This window comes from Oncorhynchus clarkii, chromosome 12 (assembly GCF_045791955.1).
Source record: "Oncorhynchus clarkii lewisi isolate Uvic-CL-2024 chromosome 12, UVic_Ocla_1.0, whole genome shotgun sequence".
Lineage (NCBI taxonomy): Eukaryota > Metazoa > Chordata > Actinopteri > Salmoniformes > Salmonidae > Oncorhynchus > Oncorhynchus clarkii.
In genome coordinates, this window is record NC_092158.1 from 78,399,490 (window position 1) to 78,417,473 (window position 17,984).

General features: G+C 44.0%; 1 protein-coding gene across 2 annotated transcripts in view; it reads left to right on the top strand.

Moving 5' to 3' along the window:
* The first annotated feature begins 328 nt into the window (after nucleotides 1-328).
* The window catches only part of LOC139421396 (microtubule-associated serine/threonine-protein kinase 1-like), a 62,369-nt gene continuing 44,713 nt past the window's right edge, over nucleotides 329-17,984 (top strand). Inside the window, exons 1-2 of one of the 2 annotated variants that reach the window (XM_071172254.1) lie at nucleotides 329-574; nucleotides 9,587-9,615. In XM_071172254.1, the coding sequence (XP_071028355.1) occupies nucleotides 536-574; nucleotides 9,587-9,615 (68 nt within the window). In that variant the 5' untranslated portion in view covers nucleotides 329-535. The remainder of the gene's footprint in view (nucleotides 575-9,586; nucleotides 9,616-17,984) is intronic. The other variant, XM_071172255.1, reaches the window with a different exon arrangement.

Here is a 17,984-nt window from a genome sequence, read left to right on the forward strand (position 1 = left end):
GTTCAAGCAGCATCAACCGCGAAATGAACATTCTGGTGTATTGTGAACATTTAATGCTGTAGGTGTAACTTATTTTAGACACCGCCAAAGAATTGGTGCAGTAGACTATATTGCAAGTGAAGTCTCTAAAGACATTGTTGGTGGTGCACAAAGATGCTCTAAAAACAACCGGAAGAAGTGAAGGTGACAGTCGACTATCAACATGGGGATTTATGAGTTAATAATTTAATTAACCTATAGGCTACAGCGGAATAACTTTATTTTAGAGACGTAAAAGCCCAAAGACCCTGCTCGTTTCAGATGCTACGGGACATCCTGGCATTTGGTGGTTTTCAAGCGGTTCCTCAACGTGACACCACACGCGCACTGTGAGCTTTGGCTCGAAGTGAGCAACGCCGCCGTCTCGGCTGTGTTATTTGAGTGAGAACCGGACAGCCAGTGGATGCCGCAGAGTTGTTTGGGTCGAAACCGAAACAAGTGAAGGGTCAAGGGGCTGTTTTGGGGAATTCCCCATCCGACTGCGCCTTATTACAACATGGATGACTCGGGGATAATTCGGCGTCGGAGGCTGCAGGTGAGGTCCGGGTGTAATGTGTTTGATAGTATCTCTAATTGACAGTTAGTTCCATGTAGGCTACACTCATGTCAATAGAAATCGTACAGAATGTGCCATTGAGTTGAGATTATGTTCAATACAATTTTTAGGCTAATATGTTAATAACCAATTACCCACACACAACATCCTTTTTAGAGCATGTGTTATAACAACTGTGTTATGCATTTATGACTTCATATGCTCAGCTGCAGAAATCTTGATTTAATGTATCTCAGCAGAGGTCATATTCATAAGATACTTGGCGACTCTATGTCTATAATGCCATTCAAGGTAATATCTCAATAATGAAAATGTACCGCCATGCATATTGATATGACATGTTCATATTACTAAAGCCTACGTGTTCATTCATTATGAAGTAGCCTGGTTAAGTACGGGTCACCCCTCCCCCTTGGAACGTGATTCAGTCAAGTGAACTGAGCTGAGCGGTCAGCCAGGCAGGCAGGCAGGCAGGCAGAGTGCCTTAGGGCGTCATTAGGACTGGGCAGTATAGTGATGAAGAGGAGGGAGGATAGAGAGCTGGGAATGGAGAGACTGGGGTTGACCATTACTCAGTTTCTTTATTGTGCTGGGAAAATCCACATCGTCAACTCTCTCAATTCCATCATGTGTGGTGGGGTCTGTGTCGGTGCACATATGCTTGACTTCACAGTATTTTATTTTTTATTTTACCTTTATTTTACCAGGCAATTCAATTAAGAACAAATCATTAATTACAATGATGGCCTGGCAAGAGGCAAATGGCAATGTACGACAAAATGGACAACACAGACAGAAGACACTGGCAACAGCACAAACACAACAGCAAACAAACAGTGGATGTGTGTGTGAAGTAAAACATAAGGCAAAGCAAACTAGTGACATCGGGTGACAACTAGAAACATCTACATGTCTCAACAACAAGCATGAGTCATGAATGTGCATAAGGAAGATGTGTGTGTATGCCAGTGTGCTTCTCTCTATGTGTTTATGAGGATGGATAGTGTCTGGATGACCATCCTTCAGATACATCCAACAGCTCATCTCCCTGGAGTCTCATCATCCCAGCCACTCTCACAACCGTTAGTGTCTGTTTAAAATTCCCCTTCTGGCGCATCTCTCATCTCTCTGCGCCATATGGTGACACACCCCACTCCCACAGAGGGCAGGTCAAAGGCCAGCCCCATAATGCACTGCTTCAACATGACTAACATGAAACAAACATCTTTGTATCTGCTCCACACTATCCCTCCAGCCTCCACACACACACACACGCACGCACACACGCACGCACACACACACACACACATACACACACACACACACACACATGTATATACATGTACAGTATGTACAGTAGCATACAGGGGGAGGACCGACCTGAATAATGTGTGGGTTATTGAGGATTGTGTGCCAGCCAGTGGGGATGACATGACACTTCCATACTACAGTATCACCCTCCTCCCCAGCCACTTTCCATCTGTCAGACATGGGACGGTAAGCCAATCACTAACACTGACTGTGGTGATGAGTAGGCCCCTGTCTAGGTTCTGATCAGCCCCCCACACTTTCTAACCATTGTCCTTCGTGTGTCCACAAAATGATGGGGCCAGCGGTGGTGTAGCTGTGGGAAGGGAGTCCAGACGGTACTGTTTCATTACAGCCGGGGACATTTCTCTTCCGGCTCAGACAGGAGGAGCTGAAGGGCATGACGTCAGACGACCATTTATAGTGTTGCTGTTTCTCCTATCTCGGGAAGCATGGCAGGGTCCGGCAGCAGCATTACTCTCAGCCTGCCTCTGTCTGATCCTCATGGCTGGCTGGTGTCTTAGCCAGCCCATCTCATTATCAGAGAGCTTCACAGAGATTACTGCCAGGAAGTGGTCTGGGGGAAAATAATTAAAATAGCACCATATTGCTGATATTGAGGTGTTGTACAAAAGCTGAAGAACATACGTTCATCCAGGTACTTTTTGCAGGTGCTGGAGTTCTAGGTGAATTTATGTTTAATAGAAAGGAAAACACTGCACACTGTTGCTCATGCTCCCAGGGGATTTTATTACAACAACGTTTCGACCATTAGGTCTTCATCAGCATCCATATCCCAGCTGGGGGTGGAAGGTTCTATATGCAGGGCTTTCAGAATGCATTCAGACCCCTTGACTTTTTCCACATTTAAATAGTTTTTTCCCCTTGTCAATCTACACACAATAACCCATAATGGCAAAGCAAAAACAGTTTTTTTTAAATGGTTGCTAATTTATTAAAAATGAAAAACAGATATCATATTTACACAAGTATTCAGACCCTTTACTCAGTACTTTGTTGAATCACCTTTGGCAGTGATTACAACCTAAAGTTTTATTGGGTATGACGCTACAATCTTGGCACACCTGTATTTGGTGTGCTCTGTCAGGTTGGATGGAGAACATTGCTGCACTGCTATTTTCAGGTCTCTCCAGAGATGTTAGATCGGGTTCAAGTCCGGGCTCTGGCTGGGCCACTCAAGGACATTCAAAGACTTGTTCCAAAGTTATACTTTTTTTTGCAAATGTATGTTAAAAACCCCAGAAATACCTTATTTACATAAGTCTTCAGACCCTTTGCTTTGAGTCTCAAAATTGAGCTCAGGTGCATCCTGTTTCCATTGGTCATCCTTGAGATGTTTCTACAACTTGATTGGAGTCGAGCTGTGGTAAATTCAATTGATTGGACATGATTTGGAAAGGCACATACCTGCATATATATAAGGTCCCACAGATGACAGTGAATGTCAGAGAAAAAAATCAAGCCATGAGTTCAAAGGAATTGTACGTAGAGCTCCGAGACAGGATTGTGTCGAGGCACAGATCTGGCGAAGGGTACCAAAACATTTCTGCAGCATTGTAGGTCCCCAAGAACACAGTGGCCTCCATCATTCTTAAATGGAAGAAGTTTGGAACCACCAAGACTTCCTAGAGCTTGCCACCCGGCCAAACTGAGCAATCGTGGGAGAAGGGCCTTGGTCAGGGAGGTGACCAAGAACCCGATGGTCACTCTGACAGAGCTCCAGCGTTCCTCTGTGGAGATGGGAGAACCTTCCAGAAGGACAACCATCTCTGCAGTACTCCCCCAATCAGGCCATCATGATAGAGTGACCATACGGAAGCCACTCCTGTGTGAAAGGCATATGGCAGCCCTCTTGAAGTTTTCCAAAAGGCACCTAAAGGCTTTCAGACCACGAGAAACAAGATTTTCATGTCTGATGAAACCAAGCTGGAACTCTTTGGCCCGAGTGCCATGGGTCATGTCGAGCAAACCTGTCCCCATCCCTATGGTGAAGCAGGGTGGTGGCTGCATCATGCTGTGGTGATGTTTTTCAGCGGCTGGGACTGGGAGACTAGTCAGGATCAAGGGAAAGATCAACGGAGCAAAGTACAGAGAGATCCTTGATAAAAACCTGCACCAGAGCGCTCAGGAACTCAGACTGGGGTGGAGGTTCACCTTCCAATAGGACAACGACCCTAAGCAAACAGCCAAGTCAATGCAGGAGTGGCTTTGGGACAAGACTCTGAATGTCCTTGGGTGACCCAGCCAGAGCCCGGACGTGAACCCGATCGAACATCTCTGGAGAGACCTGAAAATAGCTGTGCAGCGACGCTCCCCATCCAACCTGACAGAGCTTGAGAGGATCTGCAGAGAAGAATGGGAGAAATTCCCCAAATACAGGTGTGCCAAGCTTGTAGCGTCATACCCAAGTGGACTTGAGGCTGTAATTGCTGCCAAAGGTGCTTCAACAAAATACTGAGTAAAGGGTCTGAATTCTTATGTATATGTAATATTTCAATTTTTTTATGACATTTGCATACATTTCTAAAAACCTGTTTTTGCTTTGTCATTAAGGGGTATTATGTGTAGGTTGATGAACAAACAATTTAATCAATTTTAGAATAAGGCTGTAACAAAACAAAATGTGGAAAAAGTCAAGGGGTCTGTCACGCCCTCTATTTTGGTTTGGTCAGGGCGTGAGTTGGGGTGGGCATTCTATGTTTTTGTGTTCTATGTTTTCTATTTCTGTGTGTTTGGCCAGGTGTGGTTCTCAATCAGAGGCAGCTGTCTATCGTTGTCTCTGATTGAGAACCATACTTAGGTAGCCTTTTCCCACCTGTGTCTTGTGGGTAGTTGTTTTCTGTTTTGTGTTTCTGCACCTGACAGGACGTTTTCGTTCATTCTCTTTGTTATTTTGTTTTGTGTTCAGTTTAGATAAAAATAACATGAACATTTACCACGCTGCGCTTTGGTCCGATGATTCCTCTTCTTCCGACGATGAATGTTGTTACAGGGTCTGAATAGTTTCCGAATGCACTGTACATCACAATCACTTGTATTCTATAACTGAGGATTTCTTATTGAAAGGATAAAACTCCTTGAGATGCACCATCCCATGTTGAAACGGTCACCAGCGCACCATGTTCTGTTCTGGGCTGAATACACAAGTATATTGTGGTGCATCCGGTGGAACAGTGACTTATAACTGAGAGTTCAACCTCCTGAACTGTATTTGTAATGCTGCCAACCACAGCAATCATAGGACAATACAGTCTATTTGAATATATTCATAGACATTTGACGTATGTTTTGTCATTCTGTCACAAACATCCCAATGTCGTTGCGACTCAGAAGGACCATTTAGACTCCTCAATCCACAGTGCAGAACCTTCTGGAAGAGCAGTCATCCTCGTCACAGGGAGGGGGTAAATATAGAGCATAATTGTTTTGCTTTCAAATCTGTGATCAGTCAGTGGGCACAGTACGGTTGTGACAGAGCTCCATCTGTCGTCATTCCGCTCCAGATCTATCAGATTCAGAGCACCAATCTCTACCGTCAGCCAGTCGCTGTGCTTTTAGTGTGTTTAACATTCAGAGAGCGGAAATTCAATTACAATCTCTTTCATTAGTCTCAGCTTCCTGGATTGACTAAGTCAATGACACAATGGCTGGCCATCGATAAAGTCTATATTTCAGTGTGACATGAGTTTCTCCCCATATGGCCTGACAAAGTGAGAGAACATTAAAATATTGGTTCAACAATGAAAATCATGTTGTTTGTCAGGCAGTTTGAGAGGGTGACCTTTATTCATTGCATATTTTTTTATTCGAAAACATGACATTATAACTTACATTATCTGACATTCTCATGCAAATCTAAAGCAAATTAATATTCAGGAGGGGAGGCACCTTTTGTCAGACCACTCTCCAGACCAGATGTTATTCCATCATATATGAGTTGATTGGATACATTGGCTCTCAAGCAGCTAATCTCCTCCCCTGAACTAATTTTTTTTTTTTTAACCTATACGCTTTCCTGAATCCCTTTACTATATCCCTCTTCCATATCCCACTCCTGAGTTGGCTCTGTGGAGTGACCTCCTCCTAAGTATCCCCGGTCCATGGTCCAGTTTCTTTCCTCCATGGTAGGGCCCTGTCCATGGTGCTGATTCCAATGCAGGACATTTAAAACTTGTAGTGTATTTTACGTTGTAAAAGGCTTCTGAAGTTTGCAATTGTCATGCTGGTATAAAGGATTTTGGAGACAGGCGCAATAGGTTTTTTTAATACACCCAAAACAAACACGTATACAAAAACACTGGGCTGTACCCAAACAAAAGAGCGAGGGTAAACCTTGTTGACCGACACAGGACAATACCCATAATACACAATATATATAGCACGCAGCATAACTACTGCACCAACGCATAGGCACTCACACCACCAACGGACATGGGAACAATAACCGACCCCCCAATGGAAACCAAAGGACACATATATACAAATACTAATCAGTGGGAATAGGGGACAGGTGTGCTTGATGAAAGTTTTGGAGGGATCCGTGAAAGCAATTTACATTTTGAAATTTCAGACTTGATTTTCTCTTGCTTAAAATGTATCAACCCCGACAAACATTTCCATTCATTATAATCAACATAATAATTCACATTTCCTGTTGCTGCTGGATTATTTTCCTGATGTCCAAATTAAATGTAAATTAATTTTCCAAATTAAGATCCTACACCTGTAGGGCCCTGTCCATGGTTCTGATTCCTTCCTCCCAGACAAATAGAAGGTCGCATTCTCTTTGATGCACCACATTGTTCTCTTTGTCTAGACATGCCTCAGACAGGCCACAGCAGTAAAGGGCCCTACTGAGGACATCAGACAATGAGCAGACTCATTTTGATTAAATGCTGTAGTTGGCTTAGTGCATCCTGCTTTGTTCCTTTGGTTTCATACCTCTATATTCGGAAGGTTTTCTCTTCATTCTTTCTTACTCTAACTAGTCTGCACTTGTAGCATAAAAATATTTCCACTCTTTGTGTGTCAAAGCAAACTAGATAATCATGTTATGAGAGGTTACATGACCTGGATGAAAAATTATGCGCAATGGAGAGTATCTATTGAAAGTGCATTTCAGTACATGCATAGACTCAATATGGATCTATGCCACAGCTCTTAAAGTGGCAATTATAAAGCGATTCACTGGTATGTGCAGTATGACGGGTACGAGCCAGATAGCTTATGATGTTGTGTCTGAGATATGTTCATACATCTTCCACATTACTAGTCTTTCTCTGCACTGTCTTCCCTCCATCCACACTTTCAAGTAATGTACAGAGCTCTGATGGCTCAGGATCAATTAGTCTGACCAATGGAGGAGGAGTGAGGAGGAATCAATAGGTTGAATATTCGGTCATCCTTGTAAAGAGGAAGTTGTTTCTATTAACACGTAAACCCATGGGAGGAGCTTAACATACACCAACAACTATCGATGACCTTCGGCTTGTGCTGGGTGTAATACTCATGTGAGAATCTGACCTTACAATGGTGAGGTTACTTCTCTTTTGATCCAAAATTATTTATTTCATATTTACTCCTCAATCAAGGTTCTGCTGCCTTCTCTCCCAAGCATTCATAGCTTTTACCAACTCTCTCTGGGGTAAGACTAAATCTGTAGAGTGTTCCATTTGACACTTCAAGGTAGCTGAGTGTTGAAGGTATTCTGCTACGTGGGAGGTTTGTCCCTGGGATACAAAGACATTCTACTTGACAAGCACACACTGTGGAGAGGGTTTCTCTAGTTGTTCCAGAGGGAGAACCTTATGAAGAGGATCACACACACACATGATTCAGTCTATTTCCTATAGGGATGGGGAAAAAATTGATATAGTTACATATCACAAACATTATTTTTGGATGATATTAATTATTAATTTGTAATAATAAAAAAGAATACAAATAATTGTAGGTAGAGATAGTCGGCTGTAGCTGCGCCAAAACTCTGGTATTTTTCATCCTATAGCTTGTTCTCCGCCTTCCTTTTAAATAGTGAGCCAACATTATTTCAGCAGTTCTTTTTCCCATACAGATCAAAACTCATTTTATCATGCTCTCTCGTCTCTCTGCAGCAGACATATAGTGAGCAATATGTTCGCAACATCAAATCGCAATATAGAATCATGATAATTCCAATACATATCGTATCAGCTCCTAATATTGTGATGATATCGTATTGGGAATTCCAAGCCCTAATAGCTTATAGTATACATGTAAGCACACACACACACACGCACGCACGCACGCACGCACGCACACACACACACACACACACACACACACACACACACACACACACACACACAAACAAACATGTACACTTTAGCTCAAGATTAACCTAATATTGTATTGATTAATGGCATCTTGACTGAGTCGCTCGTCATTGACAGGAGTGGATGTGGAGTTGCTAATGCATTAATTAGCGCTCTACACAACACACACCTGGGAAACGGGCTCAGTGTTAGTCACCAAAGTGATGCCTGTGAGCACTTTTCTCTCCATTATCTCTCTGTTCACCTCTTCTTGGCCTTCTCTCTCTTGGCCCCTCTTTTCCCCAATTTATTTTGCAGTACCTCTTGGTCAATTTGAAAATTTTCTGTCTCTTTAATGTCTGGAGAGAGTGGGAGTCTGTTGTAGTAAGCAGTCTATAGACAAGGTATGACAGCAATCCATGCGTTAGTTTTATTTTCCTGGCATTGTTTCCAAATGCTAAACCAGTGCCTCAGTTAGAAGCATTTCAAAGAGAGAGAGAGAGAGAGATAGAGAGAGAGAGAGAGAGAGAGAGAGAGCTAGAGAGAGAGAGCTAGAGAGAGAGAGAGAGAGAGAGAGAGAGAGAGAGCTAGAGAGAGAGAGAGAGGGAGGCGCTTGGCGGTCGGCGTCGCCGGTCTTCTAGCCATCATCGATCCACTTTTCCTTTTGTTTTGTCTTGTCTTCCCACACACCTGGTCTCAATTCCCTCATTGCATGTTGTGTATTTAACCCTCTGCCCCCCCCCCCCCCCCCATGTCTTTGTGCGGAATTGTTTATTGTAAGTGCATGTGCACGTTTTCTCTGGTGCGCGACGGGTTTTGTACCCATTTGTTTGTTGTTCTGGTTTCCGGTGATTTTATGATTATGACTGCTCCGTTGATTACCCAGTTTTGCTCTCCTGCGCCTGACTTCCCTGCCACCAGTTACGCACTCCCTTACAGAGGGAGCGGTAGAGAGAGTGTTGGTCCACTTCAAAGCACTGGTCCACATTGCTGAAGTACACACTCACATATACAAGCACATAATGCACTTACCCATCCTCTCTGTTCTGCTGTTTCCTGGTATCTTTCTTTCCCCTACGGAATTCACAAACAAAGACACACAGAATACCATGTACTGTGTATATTAATGTCCTGTATATGTGAGTCTTTATAGCAGAGGCGAGGTCCAAGTGGACTAAGAGACTGAAGGGAGGTGTCAAGTCATAACATTCCATTGCTTAGCTTATGTACAAATGTGGTGAGGTGACGTACAGGGGTTTAGTTGATGTCTGTTTCTCTGTTTCTAACCACCTCGTAACCTGTGAATCCCTCTAATGTTACCAGTACCTGATCTCTGTTGTCCTCTCTTTTTCTGCCTTTCTTCCAGAAGGATCTGCCACTGCCCCGCAAGAACAGCAGGTTAGTACATCTTCCCTCCCTCCTGGCCAACTGGGCACTCCCTATGAAACACCCCCCCGAGCATGGGGAAGTGTGTGTTTGGAAACAACAACTCTTTTATCAGCCAAGGGCTCTACTGTCCTGGTTGGAAGATTTCATCCATGTTGAATCCCTGTTAAGACATGATTAGCATTTCAACACCCTATTGTGGGTTTGAGGATACTTGAGAGGTACTTAGAGGGGAATTAGAATGAATGGAGGAGGCAATCCTGCTGTCTGTCTGGGTAGACAGCGCTCTGCGTCTGATTGCTTTCCATGGTGCTGAAACACTTCCTCCTCTTTCTTTGTCTGTCTCTCGCTCTGCCTCTCTCGCTCTGCCTCTCTCGCTCTGTCTCTCGCTCTCTCTCGCTCTGCCTCTCTCGCTCTGTCTCTCGCTCTGTGTCTCGCTCTGCCTCTCGCTCTGCCTCTCTCGCTCTGTCTCTCGCTCTGCCTCTCTCGCTCTGTCTCTCGCTCTGCCTCTCTCGCTCTGTCTCTCGCTCTGCCTCTCTCGCTCTGTCTCTCGCTCTGCCTCTCTCGCTCTGTCTCTCGCTCTCTCTCGCTCTGCCTCTCTCGCTCTGTCTCTCGCTCTGTCTCTCGCTCTGCCTCTCTCGCTCTGTCTCTCGCTCTCTCTCGCTCTGCCTCTCTCGCTCTGCCTCTCTCGCTCTGTCTCTCACTCTGCCTCTCTCGCTCTCTCTCGCTCTGCCTCTCTCGCTCTGTCTCTCACTCTGCCTCTCTCGCTCTCTCTCGCTCTGTCTCTCGCTCTCTCTCTCTCACCCTCCTTCTCATACCCTAGCTTGTGTGTGGTAGGGAAACAGCTCCAGTGTGTTATTGTCTGTGTCAGCAAGACAAAGATATGGCTGAAATGATTTATTGTGTTAATTAAATGTTATAATAAGTTAATAATGTGGTAGATGAAGCTTTTATCATTCTATCATTGTGTGTGTGTGTGTGTATGTGCACGCTTGTGTGTGTTTATAATCACAGCATACAGAACAAAGACACAAGCAGTCTCTCTGTGTAGTCTCTGTCCCTACTTCCATCCAGTCCCTCTCTCTGCCTTTCTTTGTAACCCGTCTCTTCCCCCTGCCCATATCACCCACACCATACCCCTGGGAAATAAACCAGGAAATGAACCTGGGGACTGTGCTGACCTCTGACCTCAGTGACCACTGGTCATCTCCTCTATCTTTCCCTCACAGTGGTTTTCAGCTTTCATTTTGTCCCCCATTTAGTCATCAATTCTATGCTCTCCTCCAGAGATGTACCATCTGGGTTCATTCTGTCTCAGTCTGGTTCCCATTCTAGGCCTCCCTCCCCTTAGACCAGTATCATCCATATCATCCATTATAGATGAGCTCACTGGAGTAGGCCTCACATTCATCTACTGCCTTGATCTATTCATCTGGATGTGGTGTCTCCTCTATTGTTCTCAGTAGGCTTGTATTTATCAGCACTATTGTGGTTTTACATTTGCTTGGATGAATTATGGAATGGATGTGCACATATCTAATTTAAAATATCTGTTTTTTGTTATGCACAACACGTCCACTTGTATATACACACATATTGCAGATAAACACACACACCTCTACCACCTTCTAGCATTAGCTTCAATTAACAAGCTCTGGACTTCTTTGAGAGTATTCTCCTCCTCCCTGGGGTTATGAATTCATCATCCCTTCCCTTGCCATGGCCTTTACCCTTGAGACACAATCCACAATTCCCTGTCTGCTTTTTTGTTCCTATTTAAAATCAAAGACAGCCTCCCTCCCTCCCTCCCTCCCTCCCTCCCTCTCCTTTACTGTCGTTTGTCTACCGCCACATCACTCAGACACCGGTGCACATCTAAAGGTTGAGGGAGCGTTTGCGATGACATTTTCAAGGGACCCTGCTGCTTCCTGACTCTCACTTCTCAACTGCTCTCGTTGCTTAGCATTACGCTAAGCTACCCTCACTACGCAAGCAACATGTTCCGACGCACCAAAAGGTACAATATAAAACAAAGGGCACTGTTAAATAGGTCAGTGTGTCTTGAGGGGTGGGGGATTCTGTCTTTGTAATACGTGATGTTGTTCCCTGTCCTCCATTTTGTTTTTATCCTTCTCTTATCCCTCCCTCTCTCCATCACCTCATCTATCTGTGTTTCTCTCCCTCTCTGTGTTTGTGTATCAGCTAAGTGTACATTAGGAGGTGGTTAGCATTGACAGTGCGACTGATGTGTTTGTGCTTATAAGGTCACCGAGTGTGTGTGTGTGTGTGTGTGTGTGTGTGTGTGTGTGTGTGTGTGTGTGTGTGTGTGTGTGTGTGTGTGTGTGTGTGTGTGTGTGTGTGTGTGTGTGTGTGTGTGTGTGTGTGTGTGTGTGTGTGTGTGTGTGTGTGTGTGTGTGTGAGTGTCCATCTGGTTTTGTATTTATGCCCAGTACTGCTGAGTGAGGCTGTCAAGTGGCTTAGAGTAGTGTTTATAAAGATTGCTGTGTCAGGGGTTCTACAGACATCCTCTATGTACCAGCTAAGATAGGACTGTAATATTATTTGAGGCTTAATATAGTTTTTACTAATCAGTGACTCAAATGAAAGGTGACTGTTTGATTATATCCATGGCTCTGTTTGAATCAGGTTGACTCAGTGATGCTGAGATAAACTCTTTGTTGAGTGATGACTGTAAGGGAATACGTACAGTTGAAGTCAGAAGTTTACATACACATAAACTACTCCACAATTTTCTTGTTAACAAACTATAGTTTTGCCAAGTCGGTTAGGACATCTACTTTGTGCATGACACAATACATTCTTCCAACAATTGTTTACAGACAGATTATTTCACTTATAATTCACTAACACAATTCCAGTGGGTCAGAAGTTGACATACACTAAGTTGACTGTGCCTTTAAACAGCTTGGAAAATTCCAGAAAATTATGTCATGGATTTAGAAGCTTCTGATAGGCCAATTGTCATAATTTGAGTCAATTGGAGGTGTACCTGTGGATGTATTTCAAGGCCTACCTTCAAACTCAGTGCCTCTTTGCTTGACATCATGGGAAAATCATCCCATGATACTTTTTGGAGAAATTTCCTATGGTCTGATGAAACAAAAATATAACTGTTTGGCCATAATGACCATCGTTATGTTTGGAGGAAAAAGGGGGAGGCTTGCAAGCCGAAGAACACCATCCCAACTGTGAAGCAGGGGGTGGCAGCATCATGTTGTGGGGTGTTTTGCTGCAGGAGGGACTGGTGCACTTCACAAAATAGATGGTATCATGAGGATGGAAAATGATGTGGATATATTGAAGCAACATCTCAAGACATCAGTCAGGAAGTTAGGCTTTGTCGTAAATGGGTCTTCCACATGGACAATGACCCCAAGCATACTTCCAAAGTTGTGGCAAAATGGCTTAAGGACAACAAAGTCAAGGTATTGGAGTGGCCATCACAAAGCCCTGACCTCAATCCTATAGAAAATTTGTGGGCAGAAACTGAAAAAGTGTGTGCTGGCAAGGAGGCCTACAAACCCGACTCATTTACACCAGCTCTGTCAAGAGGAATGGGCCAAAATGTACCCAACTTATTGTGGGAAGCTTGTGGAAGGCTACCCAAAACATTTTACCCAAGTTAAACCATTTAAAGGCAATGCTACCAAATACTAATTGAGTGTATGTAAACTTCTTACCCACTGGGAATGTGATGTTTCATAATAAAATATGAAATAAATCATTCTCTCTACTATTATTCTGACATTTCACATTCTTAAAATAAAGTGGTGATCCTAACTGACCTTAGGCAGGGAATTTTTACTAGGATTAAATGTCAGGAATTGAGAAAAACTGAGTTTAAATCTATTTGGCTAAGGTGTATGTAAACTTCAGACTTCAACTGTATCTCTCTGACACAGAATATTATAAAACAGTTAGTTCTAGCCATAATCAACATCATTTTGCTTTAATCTCAGAGAAGTACTCCTACTGTGCCCCAGTCCCTCTGACTCACAATGACTTCATTCTCTCCTGCTGATTGGCCAGGGATTAGGCTGCCTCTGGCCTGTTATTACTGCAGTTTTAACACACACACCAACACACACAAACACCCACCAGACAGAAAATACTTGACTTAGTCAGCATGCTGATTAACAAGAAGTCTGTTGTGCTGATGGTAGTAGTTTCATATGAATTTGTGTGTTCCAATCATCTCATAGTGCCCCTATATTATTATTTTCAAACACATGTCTATATTCCCATAACACTGCAGTGTAATAGATCTATCGGCCTGTGTTACCATTTTAAGTTAGCTGCTAAGTTATCAACATCATTCCCTATTTGTTTTGAATAGACATGCCGTTACATTATCTACAAGTCACATCCTCAAGTCAAAGCGGCTTAGCAAGTGAGGAGAGAGAGTGAGGGAGAAAGAAAGGGGTAGAGAAAATGAGAGTGGGAGAGAGAGGGAGTGAGTAAGAGCACAGGGCCCAGGGGTAATATCTCTATCTCAGCCTCCATCAAGGACCAACACACTGGGGTTATGTGAGCAGTGAAGACATGCACAGGCCTCTCTCTCTTTCTCTCTCTCTCTCTCTCTCTCTCTCTCTCTCTTTCCCTCTCCTTATTTCTTTCTGTCTGTATCCAGCTCTTTACAGTTTAAACACGAAAGAGAGGATGACAGACAGAAAGAGAGCTCGTGAGCGAGAGAACGTCTTGGGATGAGTGTCCATTCAGTTGTAGTCAAGCACATGCGTGCACACAAGTCTCTCCTCTTTTTACGTGGGGGTGTGTGTGTTTCCGTGTGTGTGTTAGCTAAATACAGATGTAGTGGGTGGGTGTGTTCAGGATGGAAGGAGTGAGAGGTAAAGAAGATAAAGAGTGAAGGAGAGATAAAAGGAGAGATAATGAGTGTTGATAATCAGACAGTGTATGTCCCTCAGGTGCTGGGCTCAGGTGTACCTCATCACAAAAATGATCAGAGCGAAAACAACACGTCTCCATCCCCAACCCCTCCCTAGAACACACACACACACACACACACACACACACACACACACACACACACACAAACACACCTCCACACACACACCTCCACATATTTCTCCCTCCCTAATGGCTACACCTTAACCCTTACAAACAAACAAGGCGAGACCCATCAGAGAAACAGGACATCAGACCCACTATGACTCAGTAATATGACGTTGATGCAGAAAGTAAAGAGCGTAGTGGGTCAATTTTCTCAACAACTAAGAGCATTGAACCACAAGGCTTCTCCACTGTTTGGTGCCCTGGCTGCCACGTTGTTCACAGTGTGAAGCGAACCCGTGCTCATACGCAGATACTGTGTGTGACTGTGAGAGTGAAGTCTCGCATCTCATTTATCTCAATATATCTTCGGTGCTGCTCGTGGCAATGTGATTTCGCTGAATCTACCTTCAACCAGTACCACACATATCACACATCGAAGGAGGTAAGTGGGGTGTCGAGATACCTGGGTCAGACCAAAGAATCCGTCCTTCTGAGTGGTCTCCTATCTCTCAGGGGATGTTTGGATTCAATAGCAGTAGCTTTGGTGGAAGTGGTAGCATTACTCCTCTCTTAGAGTAAAAATCCATTCTGTGGAGTAATGGGGCTTTTATTCTCTTTGATCTTCTTTAGTCCCGTCGGAGCCTGACTTCAGTTCCAGGAAAAATCTACCCCCTCAATACTGACTCTGAAGAATGCCACTCTTGACACTGTCCTGTTTCTCTGTCAGCCTCTATGTTTCTAGACAAAATAAGGGATCTTTGTTAATCAAAGACAATAACAAGAAGCTAATGTTTTGTCTCTGAGACTGCAACGTCAAAAGCTGTTCTAGCTTTGAAGTAAGCGCCGAGACCAGTGGTATTCAATGTTGGGGTTGTAATTTTTTTTTTTTATAATTAAGAGTGAAGATTATTGTATGGGACAATTATACAAACGTTTTTGAGAAAGATCATTTGAAAATTGTTATTTTATTGAGTAAATGTATTTATTGGTTTCTTTTTTCTTTTTTGGGGGCGAAAAAATAGTTTGAATATCACTGCCCTAGACACTGATCTACGGTCAGTTGTGATTTCCCTTAACTGGCTATAGCCCCCACAATAGTATGGCATTGGTTGAAGCTCAATGTTAAATTCAGGTACACAACACACTCCCAGCCTCTGGCCATGACCCATCTGGGTTGTTAGAATTAGGAAAACAATCAAATGTCTTGTCCCGACCTAGCTCAATATCAGTCAGATAAGACCAAGACTACAGAGTCCATAAAGTGATTATTAGACTTGCCACCTTTTGGACTGAATATGTTTGTAGGGGCAACAGTTTTGATTAAATGTATAATTTATCAATCTCACATGCTCGTTTCTGTCCATTAAGAACCGACGATGTGCTACTCTTTTGTTACATTTCTGACAACGCTAACACCCAGCTAGCACAGTGGATCTGGGCCGATTCCGGCTGAGAGTCGGGCACTCGGCTGAGAGTTAGACTTGGCCGACGTCATGTGGCCCGAGTCTGGGCCGCCTTCGGCAGTATTACTTATGGCTAGGTTGTGGGGATTGAGCTCGGGACAATTTGGCCCAAATATATTACTTGGGGCTTGGGACGATTGTGGTTACTCTCTGGCAGATGATTACACAGGCTGCTGTATATAATTTACATTTCATTATTTATTTATTTTTCCATATTTTCTCATTGTTTCTGTGATAAAAAATAAAATTAACATTTAAATTCTTTAAGTAGTATTTTAGAATTTTGATACTTTGTGCAAGACAATTAAAACCTTTGTGGATGGGGCCTCCTGAATGGTGCAGAGGTCTAAGACACTGCATCGCAGTGCAAATTGCATTGCTACAGATGCTGGTTCAATACCCATGCCAGCCGTGACCGGGAGACCCATGAGGCGACACACAATTGGCCTAGCGTCGTCCGGGTTAGGGGAGGGTTTGGACGGCCGAGATGTCCTTGTCCCATCGCGCTGCAGCGACTACTGTGGCAGGCCAGGCGCATACACGGTCACCAAGTGTATTGTGTTTCCTCTGACACATTGGTGCGGCTAGTTTCCGGGTTAAGCATGCATTGTGTCAAGAAGCAGTGAGAGGGTTGGGTTGTATTTTGGAGGACGCACGGCTCTCGACCTTCGCCGCTCCTGAGGTCGTATGGGAGTTGCAGCGATGGGACAAGACAATTGGATATGATGAAAAGGGGGTAATAAATCAATTCAATTATTTAAAACAATTGTGGATGGGTATAATTTGTATGTATAAAATGACTAAATCAGGTCATTTTTATACATTTATTTACAATTGCATCGAGCCGCTTCTGGAGGGATTCTGGTAAAATGCCGGCAAAGTCGGCTGAATTCCAGTAGATGGAAACATCGGGCCGATTCTGGTCAATCATTCATTTTGATTTCCGGCCGAGTCCGACACCCAATTCCGAGCTGATTCAATCAGTTATGGCCTCCCGGAAAAGGGCCACTTCTGGGCAGATTTCTCATTCCTAGCTGGGCATCTTTTAAGCCGAATTTCAAGAGTTCTAAAACCAGACCAAAGCACTTGGATTGCTCAGCAACAGCGCTAGTAGCTAGCTTTCACCAGTCGGATGAGAGGCAAGCTACAAGCAAAGGAAGCTTGCTATATTTTGCTATGGAACGTTTTTCACATGGCTGAAGTCATCTGTGTAAACTGTTGACCTTGAAACTTGCATGTAATCAGAGCACAAACAAATAAGCACAAATAAGATAGCGAACGTCCTTGGGTGCTATTGCCAGTTAGCTAGCCAACTAATGTTAGCCAGAGACCAACTCTAAACTCTCAAGGAATACGTTGTTGCCCTCATCCATCAAATGCACTCCATCCCTAAGGGACATCCCAGGGACACACTGCTTATCGGGGTGGCGGGTTGTGTTCCCTGAAATGCATACACCAGTTGATTGATAGAGTGCCGGGCCCTCTCTATGCACTTGTTTATCCTCTGGCCCCACTGGAACATCCAGCTCCCCCCGCTGCGCGATATCAGAGAAGACCACCATTGTCCCGGGAAACATTTGGATGACCAGAAGTAGGATGTCAGGGGGAGAAGTAGGATGTCAGGGGGAGAAGTAGGATGTCAGAGGGAGAAATAGGATGTCAGGGGGAGAAGTAGGATGTTAGGGGGAGACGTAGGATGTCATGGGAGACGTAGGATGTCAGGGGGAGACGTAGGATGTCAGGGGGAGAAATGGGATGTCAGGGGGAGAAGTAGGATGTTAGGGGGAGAAGTAGGATGTCAAGGGGAGACGTAGGATGTCAGGGGGAGAAGTAGGATGTCAGGGGGAGAAGTAGGATGTCAGGGGGAGAAGTAGGATGTCAGGG